The 14,632-nt window shown below is 37.5% G+C and overlaps 1 protein-coding gene across 9 annotated transcripts in view; it reads right to left on the minus strand.

Annotated features, from left to right (window-relative positions):
- Positions 1-10,474, minus strand: part of XPO1 (exportin 1) — a 79,453-nt gene extending 68,979 nt beyond the window's left edge. The window contains exons 1-4 of one of the 9 annotated variants that reach the window (XM_070734813.1): positions 9,877-9,931; positions 8,677-8,702; positions 5,081-5,212; positions 2,458-2,559 (exon numbers count right to left, since the gene is read on the minus strand). In XM_070734813.1, coding sequence (XP_070590914.1) covers positions 2,458-2,559; positions 5,081-5,206 — 228 coding nt within the window. In that variant the 5' untranslated portion in view covers positions 5,207-5,212; positions 8,677-8,702; positions 9,877-9,931. The other 8 variants (XM_070734815.1, XM_070734809.1, XM_070734808.1 and 5 more) reach the window with 8 other exon arrangements.
- Positions 10,475-14,632: the final 4,158 nt, after the last annotated feature.

Here is a 14,632-nt window from a genome sequence, read left to right on the forward strand (position 1 = left end):
TTTCAAGCCTCTTATTTCTTCTTCCTATTCCACAACTTTTTTGTACTGTGGCCTAAATCTTAAATGAAGAAACATTTCTATAGAACAGTGCTGGCATTCATGAAATAACAGCAGCCAAAGCACCAGACATGAACAACAGAGTGTCATGACAAGACTTCACCTGTTACGATGATTCCCTCTAATCAAAATTGCAAAGTAGGATACCAGTGCAAATACAGGTATCTCTGTTTTAATATTAGTTCCATTAAGACTAACTAGTTTCCAACTATGATTTATGTCCTCAGAGAGGATACCCATCAGGATAGCTGGTTACAGATCTAGGAGTTTTAGAAACAAAATTTCACATATCGAACGCCACAGGGATACACAAAAAGCTGAACAGTTTTTTACAGCTCAAAAGTATAGCCAACTCATTGTCATCCTGCAGCAAGATCCTAGAGACACAGAATGGCAGGAAGTATTGCTTTCTTCTTACTGATACAGAACGATGCTTAGAATATCTCATAAATAGACTTCTGTTTCCTAAAATTTCACCCAATCAAATGGGGCAATAAGAGTACACAAGTATAAGGTATTATCACACTACTCCATTCCATGGAAGCTGCTTAGCAGTTATACGTACTATGCATATAAAGCATGGGTACTTAGCAAGGCATCCTCTTAAAGTATCTACAACTGACCACTCTAACACTAAGGACTTATTTACAAGAAAATTACATTATATGTCCTTTCCTTGCTCACATGGTTAATGCAACTTTAGTTCAAATTATTCAGAAAAGCTCATAACACTACATTTTCATGTAGCCTGGAGGATGGTACTAGTCTCTTTCACAAATGTACAATTATTAACATATATGCAAAGCAGGGCAAGCTGATAGGCAAGCATGTTTTTGTTTATTTTTGTTATGCAAGTATTTACACTTAGTTCTAAAAATTAACAGAACTATGTTTTTTAGTAAAAAAAAATACCTCATTGCCTACTATCGCTTTAAAAAGTTCTCAGGACTACCTACAAAAATTTATGCATATAAAATTGCTAGCTGTAAAACAGTCTACTGTATGTTTTTCCAGGTCTCAAAAACATTTTCAAAATAAATGATAAAACGTAATTACAAAAGATGGGACAGAAATAGCAAATTGGTAGAATATGTATCATGATCTCCATGGCAGAAATTTTTATGGGTCACTTATTCAATGTACCAACCCATTCCCTCCCACCACCCAAGAAACCAAAAACAAGGAAAAAAAGCAATTGATGAACAGAATTCAGTTAAAGGGAATCAAAAGGGTAGACCTTGTGGAGGCCTGCCGTCAAAGCCTAGCTGTGTCAGTTGCACAGGAAGACACCCCTTTTCTTCCTATTACAAGCAATCAACATAATGGAACATTATGATTAATATCAGGTAGTGTTAACAGCTTTAAGAAAAAAAAATGACTGCATAAAAGCCAAATGTCATAGTGCATAAATTTAGCACCAAATCATTTGCAATTTATGTAAATTGAAGAATTCTTTACCTGTTGCTTTCTTTCTGTTCCTCTAATCATCTCATTTTTCACAAGACAAATTTGTGTTTTAAAAAATACTGTTGATAAATCAACTTAAACATTAGTAATGTCTGTGAGTATAAAAAGCAAAGTTTACCAGGCAAGCAAACAGGCAAACATGGTTACTTAAATTTAGTACTTTGAGGAAGTTCTTAACCTTGTCCTAAAATTTACGAAGCCTTTTTTTAAAAAAATAAAGACTTTGATAAATATCATCCAAATTCTGTAGGAACTATTTGGAGCATGGCTGTACATTATCTAGAACAAGGTATAGCAAAATATATGTGTGTGCACCCAAAGAACATGGCTATGCACATGTTTCTTCAGCTATATGACAACCACTTTAACATGTTTGACAATTTATATTTAAACCTCTAAATTTTCTAGATCAAAAACAACTGCAGAAGGCTGAGAAATGTCCACTACAGCCAGCCATTATCCTGATTATATGGCTTAACTGTATTACAAGTATAAATTGTATTTAACAGAAGAAAGTATCTGGGGTGCCTAGCCTGTTTTAAACTACATGGAGTAATACCAATGTAAAAAAAATTGAGGAACATACTTGCCCTCAGTTATGTGCATATGACTTTCATTAATATAAATGAAAGCCAAACACAATCTTAACATGATACAGCTATAAAATGTTATTACACTCAAATCTGTTCATATCCAAACCATAATTTCAACACCAATCCCACGTGATTCAAATTCTCAAGCCTTTTACAAGAAAAAGTAACCAATAATCTCATGGAAATACCATGTGATAATATAGGGTTAAGTCGAAGAGATTTGCAGAAACAAGCAAAAATAAATAAATAAACAACCAACCACTAAATCTAAAAATTGAGATACCTTCCTCAAAGTCTGAATGGAAGAAAGAAAGAACTCAATTAAAAATCATGTACTTACTTTGGTGTTCATATTCTGAGAGAATTCCAAAATAGTATCAACTCTTGTCCATGCATCAGGGTGTTCCTTTAAGTGAGTCAAGACTTCCTGTGCCATCCTTTGCTAAAAAGTTAAGACGCATATAATGAATACCAAAGTAGTTTGCATAAGTAATTTCAGAAGTGTTACCTAGATTTCAAATAGCCAAGACACAAGGAATAGTCATCAAGTTCCAAATCAGAGATTTTAAAATAAAAGTTAATGCATTTTACAGTGCTCTAGTTAGCAAAAAAATTGCATCAGGAGACCTCTATTTTCTTATAAATGGGGCAACTGTATTTGATCACATATATCACTTTATTAAAATTATGAAAAAATAAAACACCCTTTCTGAAACATCTGTATAGTTCCAAATGTAACTTAAAAAGCAAAACGGTGAATATCTAGTCACAACAGATGTTGTCAGACAGATATGTAACAGGATGCTCTCAAAATTGAAGCTATGAACCTACAATGTGAATGTAGGTAAGCAACAAAATAAAGTTTTGCAGTATCCAACTTTAGAGTCTAACAACTAGAGTCAGAGGTCCAAAATACAAAAGCTTTGTCTCTTAGACTTATAAATTCTAATGCATTGGATATTTGATAACTTGATTGAAAGATGCAAAATATTAATTTAAATATTAATTCCTATATTCCTATTCACTATTATAAACATGAAAGAAAGAACGTTAATTGAGAAAAAAAAATCCCTTCATCCTGAACAAGAACAATGGTGCCAAATAATCAATTAGCAAATGTTTATGTTTTGCTTGGCTCTGGGCGAATGGTCATCCTGATGGAACAGAGGTAACAAGCATCACAAAGATAGCAATTTGCCCTTCCTAGCCCAAGATATTTTTGGGGGGGGGGGGGAGGAGAGAGCCAGACCTTCAAGGCCTATTTAAAGTAGAATTGGGGATATTCAACTTTCCAGGTGGATACTGTTCCAAAGAGTACATAGTGCAATAGAGAAGAAATACTGGGTAAGTCAGATATTTAATGAATGGTACCCTAAAAATGTGACTGCTTGAGCCTATACCAGTGATGGCAAACCTTTTTTTCCTTGGGTGCCGAAAAAGCATATTTGCATGCTATCACGCATGCGTAAGTGCCCACGCCCTTAATTCAATGCCTGGGGAGAGCAAAAACAGCCTGTTTCCCAACTTCTGGTGGGCCCAGTAGGCTCACGTTTTGACCTCCCCAGGCTCCAAAGGATCTTTTGAAGATCCTTGCTGGATCTTGGAGCCGGGGAGGGTGTCCTCCCCTATCCCCCTAGAGGCCAAAAACGCCCTCCTAGAGCCTCTGTGCAAGCCAAATATCAGCTGGCTGGCACACACATGCACATTGGAACTGAGCTAGGGCAAGGGCTCATGTGCCAGCAGATATGGCTCTGTGTGCCACCTGTGGCACCGTTGCCATAGGTTCGCCATCACTGGCCTATACCATGAGAGAGAGATGAACCCCCATAATACAGTACCTCCAACACTTAATTTTATTAGTTGGTTTCAAAATATCATGATCAATTGTATCTAAGACAGCTGAGAGACCCAAGATGGTTGCACCATTCTTTTTCAAGCTATGTCAGAGATCATCACGTATGATCTATGTCATCTGAATTCTGTCTTGGTACAAAACATAAATTGTAGAAAGACCAAATAATCCATTTCCTTCAGAACCACAGCCAACTTTAATCCAAAAGGGAAGGTTGAAAATTGGGCCTTCAGGACTATTGGGTCCAGCAATGATTTCATTAGAGATCATTGCCTCCTCCAAGACTTCCCTCAGAGAGGAAGTCGCCACCAGAGAATTAACCATCTCTTCCCAGGAGGCCTTCACTAATAAAGAGGGACAAAAATTTAATAGGTGGCCAGTTAATTAACCCAAAATGTATGTCTATTTCCTCAGGAGTTATAGAATCAAATTCTTCCTAGGTAAGTGATCAGGAACACATCTCAAATTCACTAGTAGATCACACAAGCAATAACACTATAAGAGCAATCACCAAAGATTTAAGTAAGCTATTGGCCTTCCAGTTCAAGTACTGTAATGCAATCTGTACTGGATTTGGGCATCAGCAGATTATATTAACAAAAACACTTTGTAAAGTGTTCTGATTCTATTATAGTACAGGTAGTCCTCAACCACAATTAAGCCTCAATTTATTAAGTGAAACATGTTAAGTGAGTTCCCCCATTTTACGACCTTTCTTGCCAGTTATTAAGTGAATCACTGCAATTGATAACTTAGTACCCCTTAACTGACCACATGACCTTGGGATACAGCAATGGCCATAAATATGAACCAGTTGTCAGGCATCTGAATTTTGATCACATGATCATGGGTATGCTGCAAAGGTCATAATTGAGAAAGTCATAAGTCACATTTTTCAGTGCTGTTGTAACTTTGAAGAGTCATAAACAAACGGGTGTAAGTTGAGGACTACCTGTATAATATTCCTGCAATATTCCTGCTTCCTCAGGTCTATTTATTGCAAGTCAAGCTAAAAGGTCATTCTTAAAAAGAACAACTTGTTTCTTCCTTTGCAGATTTGAGTATACCTAAATCCCTTAATGGCTATCTAATTTCCAATCATGTACTCTACCTGGGCTCCTTCTCCATGATACAGGCAGTTCACCACATTATCCAACAGATTTATATCCAACTTCTGGTTGAAATCCAGCAGCTGCCGTGCTGCATGGTCTGCTAACATTGTCATAATTGCTGGCATAGATTACTGAAATTGAAAAAAACAAAAATAAGTAAAAAACAATTTAAAATTTTCAAACTTTCAGCAAGGTATTTTACAAAGATGACTACATTTTAAAGAATTGATGAGAATGAAATACTGAAAGGTCCAAAATTAAATTCCAAATTATAATTTTTTTAAAATGGGATAACGGGGTAGGTGGGTGGGTGTTTCTTCTCAGCAGTTGAGCTGGCACAAACTCTAGAATGATTGGTGGACAGGTTTCTTTCAAGACATTGTTGAACCAGGTCATAAGATTAAATATAACACAGATTGTTTGAACACTGTATGTTGCGTGAATACACTGGTGACCCAGTTACTGAGGTGGGAAACTGAAGTCTCTCCAATGTTATGTTCTTACAAAATAAATCAATAAACATTATACCCCAAATTAAGTTTGAATTTTAGTAATCTATCTTTATTGTAAATATTTGTATTGATAATACAATTCATTTTCAATGGAATCAATGCAACAACTTTTGAAAACTAGAGAGAGAAGTACAGTATTTGCCTTCTTTGTAAGCTTACTAAAATGATCAGCAGTTGGAAGCCTGTTGCCGGTTTAACCTATTTTAAAGGAAGAATCATATAACATGTGTATACTAATCCTACCCTATCCAAAAGTTCTACTTAAGTCAAATAGGATATGTCCCCAGATTAAATATTGGTAACAGCTTTCCTCTGATGCTCACTAGAAATATGGGTTACAATGCCTACAAAATGTTGTCAGTGATTATAAGTCATTGAGGATGTTGGAAGTATAATTCAGCAAATTTCAGGATACAAGATTTGATGGATTATGTTTATGACTGACCCTTACCTATGTTCCAGTGGTTCATATTGTTTTGGAAATGGTCCCATTAATATTTTCAATTGGAATCCATAATACAAATGTGTAAAGAAATAATGGCTAAATATAATGATTATGCTGAAGTTGTTTTAATTTGGCAAAACAAGGTTGCAATCTCATTCATTCACTCACTCTACAAACCCCCCTATTGAATTCAGCAGGCATAACTTCTTTTAGGATTGAACTTTAAATATCCCTAGAGTACTCTTATGGTAAATTGTATATACTTTCTGCTATTAAGAACAACATTTAACCAAGTACACACTTCCAAATGTGATGTTTATGTATATCAGATATAGTTTCTATGCTATTGGAAATGACATCTTTACTTGGTTTGACAGAACAGTTTTCCTCACATCACTGTACAAAACAAAATGAAGCCTGCTTTTCAATATCTAGTTATACTTTTCTCAGGTATTTAATTCTGTAGTTGTAAGCAGTATTTCCATTCCTAGTTATACTTTTTCTTGAGCAGTTTATATACACACAGAAACTTTGTAGTGGGCACTTACATGCAATTTCCACTATTTTCTTAAACTAAGTTTGGAGTAGTGCTCAGGCTAGAAACTGAGAGACCATGAGTTTTATTCCCACCTTAGGCACAAAGTTAGATGGATAACCTTGGGCCAGTTACTTTCATTGGGTAGAAGGCAATGGCAAATCAGTTGTAAAAAAGTTTGCTAAGAAAACTGCAGGGCTATCCAAGCAGTCTCAGAGAATTGGTATGACTGAACAGAAGAAAAATTTGCACTATCACAAAGAAAGATGGCTTATAAGAATCAGTATATGGTATGATTGCATATTATAAGCTTAATCAATGGAATGGAAACATTCTTACTACATGAGCTCATTAAAATGATATAACTACTTCTAATAGACAGTACAAAGGGGTAAGGGTAGATACCTCACCACTGTAAGATTTAGATACTTTAAAGTTAATATATTTACTAATTGCAAAAAGTAAAGTGAAAAATCACTTAAAATTGCAAGCTTAAAAATTAGACAATTTAATTATTCTAATCAGTATATCTAATTTATCTGTAACATGTATACATGAAATAATTTGAAAAGAATACGATACCATTTGAAATTTAGAAAACCATCCTTCAATGTTCAGGGTTAACAAACTTACAACTTAAGAATAACTATCTCTCTACACTTCATTTCTTTATTTCATTTACTTCAAAATTCAGCACAACCAACCCATCTTTAGTTATCAGTGTGCTGCTACTAAATGTTGGCCTCTCGAAGTTTTATAATTGTACACAATTAGGTACTTCGTACAAAATCTAGTCAGATAAGCTGCAAGATTAAAAACCTTTAACGGAGTCCAAAATATAGTACAGTATTTAAGGACTGCAGTCTGCCCCTCCCAGAGACGCTTCAGTGATGTTTCCTCGGAACACGAAATTAACTTAACAGAATAATTAGCGAATTGAAGAATTTAAGGCTTAATCAGAAATAGGCTAGTAGCATAAACAGGGAAACCATACGCACATGGGATACATCCAAGGGAGACCGCTACGTTCATACTTATACACATACACACACCCATTGGTTAGGCCTTGGCTACCGCCCTTCCCCAACAAGCAGACAAGCTGCAGAACGTGCGACATCCACGCTAGCGACATACAACCAAGCTATGAATTGCTGAGTTTATTTTCAGAATTTCCCCAAGAGATTTCGTTTTTCGGCACAGAGCGGACCACGCAGAGATTATTTCTTTTCCGCCCTAAGACCAGGAAAGAGCCCAGCAGGGCCGCTGCAGCCCCTCCCTCTTTCCCTGCTTTCTATACAGGGCCCCACGTGATCCAGGCGGACGTTTCAATACTGCTGCACGGAGACACACAAAAAATATTTCTGGAAACTTCCACTCCTAATAATTCACAAATAACGCTCGTTCTTTTCTCTATCCGGTCCCAGTCTCCCGCCTTGTCCTTCATCTACCTATAAGAAAAGATCCTCCTTTCATCTCCCGCCAGGCCCTTCTCTTTCCCGCTTACGTTTCAGTATCCAGCTCGAGTTTCCTAACCTACACTTGCTGCTTTGCTCCAGTCCCACCGCCATGCTCCAAAGATAGCCTAGGTTGCTGAAATCTGCTACATTTCCCTCCCTGGTCTGATTACTTTTATTTCCGATTTCCCAAGCATCTTCTTTGAACTTCGTCTTGCTCCAAAGCTGGCACCTATTGAAGCCTTCTATCTCTCTCTGAGATACACGCCCCTTTCTCTTTCTGCTTTCCATGTGGCTGCAAGTACAAGTCTTCAAGAATGACCCGCTTATATCTCTATATTACGAAAAAGCTCCGTACTTAGCACTCCCCTTTTTTGTTTTCCTTGGAAACGACAAGATTATCACACACCGTTTACTGTATACAGTTTAGGCCTAGGGGATGAGGGCCATTATTTCAAATGAAAACTAAAATGCATTTGAGAATGCAGCAATCTTTTCAGTAGATCTTTTCACATCCAACCCCTTCCACAAGAGTCCCAGTTGATTTCTCCAGGGATTGCTTTCCTCGACACCCCAACTTTCTTCAGCAAACCCTCCCCAATTTAATGTCCCATGCATGTGTTTTCATTAATTGAAAGCTCTCACTTACCTAATTGAGTATCACAACTATTTCTTCTAGAGAGGCAAGTAGTGGAGAGGAGCAGTTAAAAAAAAAAATCCAAGCAAAGCTAAAAAGCACGAGGAGGAGGAGTGAAGAGATCTGTCCAGCCTTCCTTCCTTCTCAACTCCCCAGCACAGGTACAAAAGAAAGGTATCTTTCTCTTTTCATAAGCAATCGAAAAGTCATTCAAAACCCACCCACCCTCCCCCCAACTCTCCGACTTACTAAAAAAACTGGGGATGGAAAGGAAAGATCAATCACAAAAAAAAAAAAAAGGTCTGAGAGGGCAACAACAAAAAAATCACTTTCTGTTTCTTAAAGTTAAAAATTCGCCCATAGAAAAAAACAGGGCTTGGCCATCCATTCAAATGTGTACCCAAAATTCACCCCTTTCCAAGCACCCCGAAAAGACACACAAGGAGGGTGGGGATGCGATTTGATTCGAGGCAAGTTCTTCCACCAGGCAAGGAAGAAAGTACTGTACTCTCCCGGTTTCCCTCTCCCGCCCTTTTCCTTTAAAACCTTAAATTGGAGGGGGCGTTTCTACAACCCCCCTCACATAAACAATATTTAAATTAAACCTAGCGTTTAATGTTTAAATTAAACACAGCGATTTTAAGGCCCCCACTGCCTTATTCAGGTAGGCATATAGGCTGAACACTGAAGTTGAGGGAGATCTGCCAATTTGGGAGGGAGGGAAGGAGGGGATCTAGGGGCCTACAATACACCCACACCACGCTCCTTCTCACTCCAAAATTAAATAGGCGGGGAAGCTAGAAAACCCTCACTTAGCTAGACACCCCCACCCCACGCCTGTTTTGGGAATCCCTAAATTTTTAAAAACTCAGGAGCACTTTTCAACCATGCGACTCTCGGGAATCAATCAGGCGGCCAGTCCTTGGCTGAGCTGCCTCCTTTTTCCCCCTCACGTTTCCCCCTCAGTTCACTTCCATACCTAACCCCGTCCCTTCTCTATTTTAAACCCCTACTTCTCCTCCTGCCAATCCACTCCTGCGCTTAATGAACCCCGCTCTGCTTCCTCGCACACGCGCGCCCTCCAGCAGTTCCTCCTCTCTCGCTCGCCCGTCCGCCCGCCCCTCCCCACACGGTAAAGGCGGCAAAGGAACCGAGTGCGTGGGGTGGCTGCTTTTCTTTCTCTCGGACACAATTTCCCCCCCTCGCTCTCACTCGCTCTTTCGTTTCCCCCCCGGCTCTCGCTTTCCTTCGTTGCTGCTGCTTCTCCTTCCGCTCTTCCCGCTCCTCCTCCTCTAGTGCCACAGACTCGGAACCGGCTCAAACCGGTTCAGACTGGGAGATTCCATCTCGGTTTAGTTTTCAGCCCATGGCGCCTCCGAGCGTGCGGGAGGGGAGGGGGAAAGCCTCCACCCCAAGCCGCCCTGTCTTCCCATTGGCTCCAAGAAATGACGGAAAGAGAAGGAGGCGGGAGCTTCAAAGTAGAAGGGGATCCGCATACACACTTACACTGTCTAACGGGGTTAGAGGCAAATAATAGATCTCGGCGTTTCATTGGTTAACCGGGACATCCATCTTGCTTACACTGCCCCTTTTGAACGCGCGAAGCTCTTGTGGGGGAAGCCTAGCTCCCCTCCTTCCCCGTTCTTACTATTTCCGCAGTACAGTACAGGAGTGAAGAAGAGTGAACGTACTAAAGTGCAAGAGAGAAGGAAAAGTAGCCGTTTTTTATTGGAGCAAGAGGACCGTCTCTCTTAGTGTTGTCCCGCCCCATCCCCACCTCTTATTTCTTCCCGCCTCGATCTCTCCCCCCTCCCCCATGTCCCAATGTCTTCAAATAGCATTCACGAGGACTGGTTCTATACTTAAGCCTTACCTCTTATTGGGTGGCAGCTTTAGATGACGTCAGGAGGCGAGCTCGAGGCGAAGGAGACCGTTTACGGCAGAGCTCGGGGCGTCGTAATTGTGAGCGGAAGATGCTGAGGAGAAAGGAGGTGTTGATCAGACGACGGGTAGAGATGAGAAGAAGGAAGGAAGAGAGCTGACTCCCTTTAATTCAAGAGGCGGTGGTTCTTAGCATTTGGAAATTAAGATAACCGTGGAGTGCTCCTTTCTTTCTGAAAGAGTTGTTACGTTGATCTGCCAAACCATCGAGGATTCCTGCGACACCTGCATCGTTAATCAGTTTATACCTTGGTCTCTACGGCTTAGCGTTTGAGTCTGGAAAGTGCTCTTTGATTTCGGGCTTTTTGTGTTTAGCCATGGAAACAAGGCAACAGTTTTCTCAACTGGTACTCTCCAGGAGGATTGGGCTACAGACTTGCCATGACTGGCTTAGTGGAAATTTAGTTCGAGAAGTGTGCCATACTTATATACTATTGTTAGAATTATACCTCACATTTGCCTCAAGAGGTTTTCTTCTGCTCCTTTTCTCCATTTGGTTTCACATGTCTTTTATCTTTCTAAAAAAATACTAAACTTAAATATTTTAATATTGATATTTCTTACGCCAGCGTGCCTTCCGTCCCTTGTAATGTTTCTCTCTTACTAGTATCATGTATATAAACATTGTTATATCTTTGTATATTACAATACGTATTTGACTGACTGTCTGACTAAATAAATAAATAAACTTTCAAATAATGTTAACTATTTTAACAAGTACAGAATTCATTGTTCAGTAAACAATGTAAATTGAGTAAATCAATTTTTAGTAAATCCATCTGATCATGGATTGCTAATGGATTAGGAGTATATAAATACCACCTTGTGCATATTCAATAAAATTATACCAAACATGCTTAGCCTTACTTTCCCCCTATCCATTAACTTCTCCATTATGTTTATTGGCCAACATTGTAGAATCCAAACTGACATTGAAAGATTGTCTTATCTTCCCTGTGTGATTTATAAGATCTATAAATTATTATTAATTAATAAGGAGCTACTGACAATTTTTCATGCAACTTTTAAAATTTGCTTATTAATAAAGCTAACCTGGGATCTAATGCAATATACTTGTTTTCAAAATCTATGCCAAGCATTTTCCAAAACCTTTAAATTTTGAAAAATACCTGCATACGTACATATGTTAAGTCTCTTGTAATTTTTGCCAACACTTTTGCCTTTCTCCTGGTATTGTTAATTTATTTTAAAAAGAATGGCATAAAAATGACTACTAAAATAAATTTATTGTTTGCTTTCAAACTGCAAATATTCGCTACAAAAAAGTGTGTTACTATTTTACACAAAATAATTTTTTGAATAGTTAGAAGCTAATACTTATGGAAAATATTGAATAATTAGAATTTCTATATATAATATTTTAATATTTTATGTATTTTTTTCCTGGATGTATAAATTATTAAATATCCTTGATATTTCTGGATAATTACTTTAGAGAGAGTCAGATGGTGAATTTTACATTTTTAAAAAAATGGTATGAAATACAGGTAGTCCTCGATTTACAATCTCAATCCCAAAAATTATGTTAAGCAAAACGGGTAAGCGTGTTTTGTCTCATTTTATGACCTTTCTTGCCACAGTTGTTAAGTGAATCTGGCTTCCCCATTGACTTTGCTTGTCAGAAGATCGCAAAAGATGACTGGGACACTGCAGCTTCAAAAATGAATCAGTTGCCAAGTGTCTTAGTTTTGATCACATGACCATGGGAAAGCTGTAACGTTCATGTGAAAAATGGTTGCAAGTCACTTTTCCCCAATGCTGTAATTTTGAATAGTCCCTAAATGAACTGTTGTAAGTTGAGGACTACCTGTAGACATGTTTGAGATGACAGTTAAGATTTTAATAATTTTACATCTAAATAGGTCTTAATAGTTTAATATTTGAAAATACAATTGCTATATTGCTTTGTTACATTAATAATTTAGAGTTTTTTTATCAAAAGTTCATAGTATTTTTCATAATACCTTGCTGTCTCTCAAGATAGCATACAGGGTAGCAAAAGGATAGAGATGGGAAGATAGATAGGTGGGGGGAGTTGGAAGCAATCCCTAACCTTGGAGAGATCAAGGCTGGAATTTCTTGAATTGCAGGGGTCCTCAGCTAAAAACCTGTGGAATTTGGTAATAATAATAATAATAATAATAATAATAATAATAGTTATTATTATATAATTATATATAATAATTATATATACAATTATTATTATTAATTAGATTTGTATGTCGCCCCTCTCTGTAGACTCGGGGTGGCTTAATGATGATGATGACGACGATTACCAGGGTTGCTAATGCTAAGCAATTGCATTGGCATCCTTCAGTCTTGAAAGACTATGGTATCATGCTCTGGAGAGAGTTCCTAAAATGCCGTATGCATAGCTGGAGTACAAGGTCTTGGTAGGTTAGTATGGAGGGTAGACTGTTACCTAAGCAGCAGATCCCACCTCTCCATGTCTCTGAAATAATCCAATGGAATGGCAAAGCCAATACGATTGGTTCCAGATACGTCACAGGAGTTATCAGAATGTGGCTGTACACAGTCATGAACTGCTTCCAGAACTCGGGCTCCAGATTTTGCCTCATGGTTTACTCCTGAAGCCTTTTCCACTTATGGATATGGCAAGGCATTGGAGGTTTGCAGTCAGAGTTTCTTTTCTAGAAGATGGCTTTGCCACTTTATCCACCATTGGGATGTAGAGCCCTCCTTAACCTTCAAAATTGTTGACCATCTTCTCCTTACAAGGTGCTACTCGCTGGGTCAACTGGTATTATTCCTCCAGCACGATGGTATAACAGACAATGATCTTCCAAGTATTCATGCTAAGAAATGCAGTCATGTGATATACTTTCTGACTACATTGTTAGCAAAGGAATTCTGATTCCAATTGTGATAATAAATCAAAAATTGAGGACTACCTGGGGTCTTTGTTCACCAAATATCAATCAACCATATTTTAACTAATTTTTTAACTTTAAGAAATTACTACATTCAAATATATGATTAAAACAATTCATGTTAATATTCTCCAATAACTATTACCTCTGAAGAAAGTTTAAATAATGTAGAATTGTCCTTGGATGATAGGTTGAACTTGATATCATTTCTTGTATCATAATTAAAAACAACTTACTTTTGCTGAACTTATAAACAAAAATCTATATTGGTTGATATCCAAAGAGCTCCACCTCCAGCTTTAGATTGTTTTGCATCTGTTTACCAGTTTGCATCCATTTATATAAAGAGGAAGCATTGTTTTTCCTGTGCTTGATACATGTATTTTGGAGAAAAATACAATCAGGTTTATATAATTTCCATGTTTTTTCTATTCTTTGTATTTGATGGACATTAAAGCTTATTATAAAAGGTTTCTTATTTAACTAGGTTAATTAATTTTACATTATAGTAGTAATAGTTCTGTTCTCATTTAAGTTATTCAGATATATTCTTTTCCCATTCTTTCCTCTATAAACCCTTCCTCTGATTTATTTCCCTCTAACTTTCCTTTAATATAATTTGGCATTAGAGGTTTTCTATTGAGACTTGATCAGTTGCAAGAACTTTAGGTATCTAGAATTAAAAGGCTTACAACGTTAATTGATTCCCTGTATTTTCATTCTTCTATCCCTTTTCTCTTTATTTTTGTGATGAGGCTTACAAAACAGGGCTGCTAGCTCCTGAAGAAGAGTTGTTTTATGTTAGTTAAATAAAATGAGGAGTTGGCATGATAGTGGTTTTATGGTGAGTTTGGAGGAACAAGTCAATTCGTACATGTTAATGATAACTCCAGCAAATATATTCTCTATGGATTCTCATCCTTTTTAAAGTTGTCAAGTTAGTGATATGCAGTTTACCTTCTGGTATAAATTTCATAGATTGTCTACATTTAGAAAAAGCAATCCATTTTGCTGTTTTATTTCTACTCACTCAGTTTCAATGATGATTCTGATTTTCAGGCTCAAGTTCATACTACGTAAAATACTATAGTTATATCTTCAACTATCTCAAATGT

Source organism: Erythrolamprus reginae, chromosome 1 (genome assembly GCF_031021105.1).
Source record: "Erythrolamprus reginae isolate rEryReg1 chromosome 1, rEryReg1.hap1, whole genome shotgun sequence".
Classification (NCBI taxonomy): Eukaryota; Metazoa; Chordata; class Lepidosauria; order Squamata; family Dipsadidae; genus Erythrolamprus; species Erythrolamprus reginae.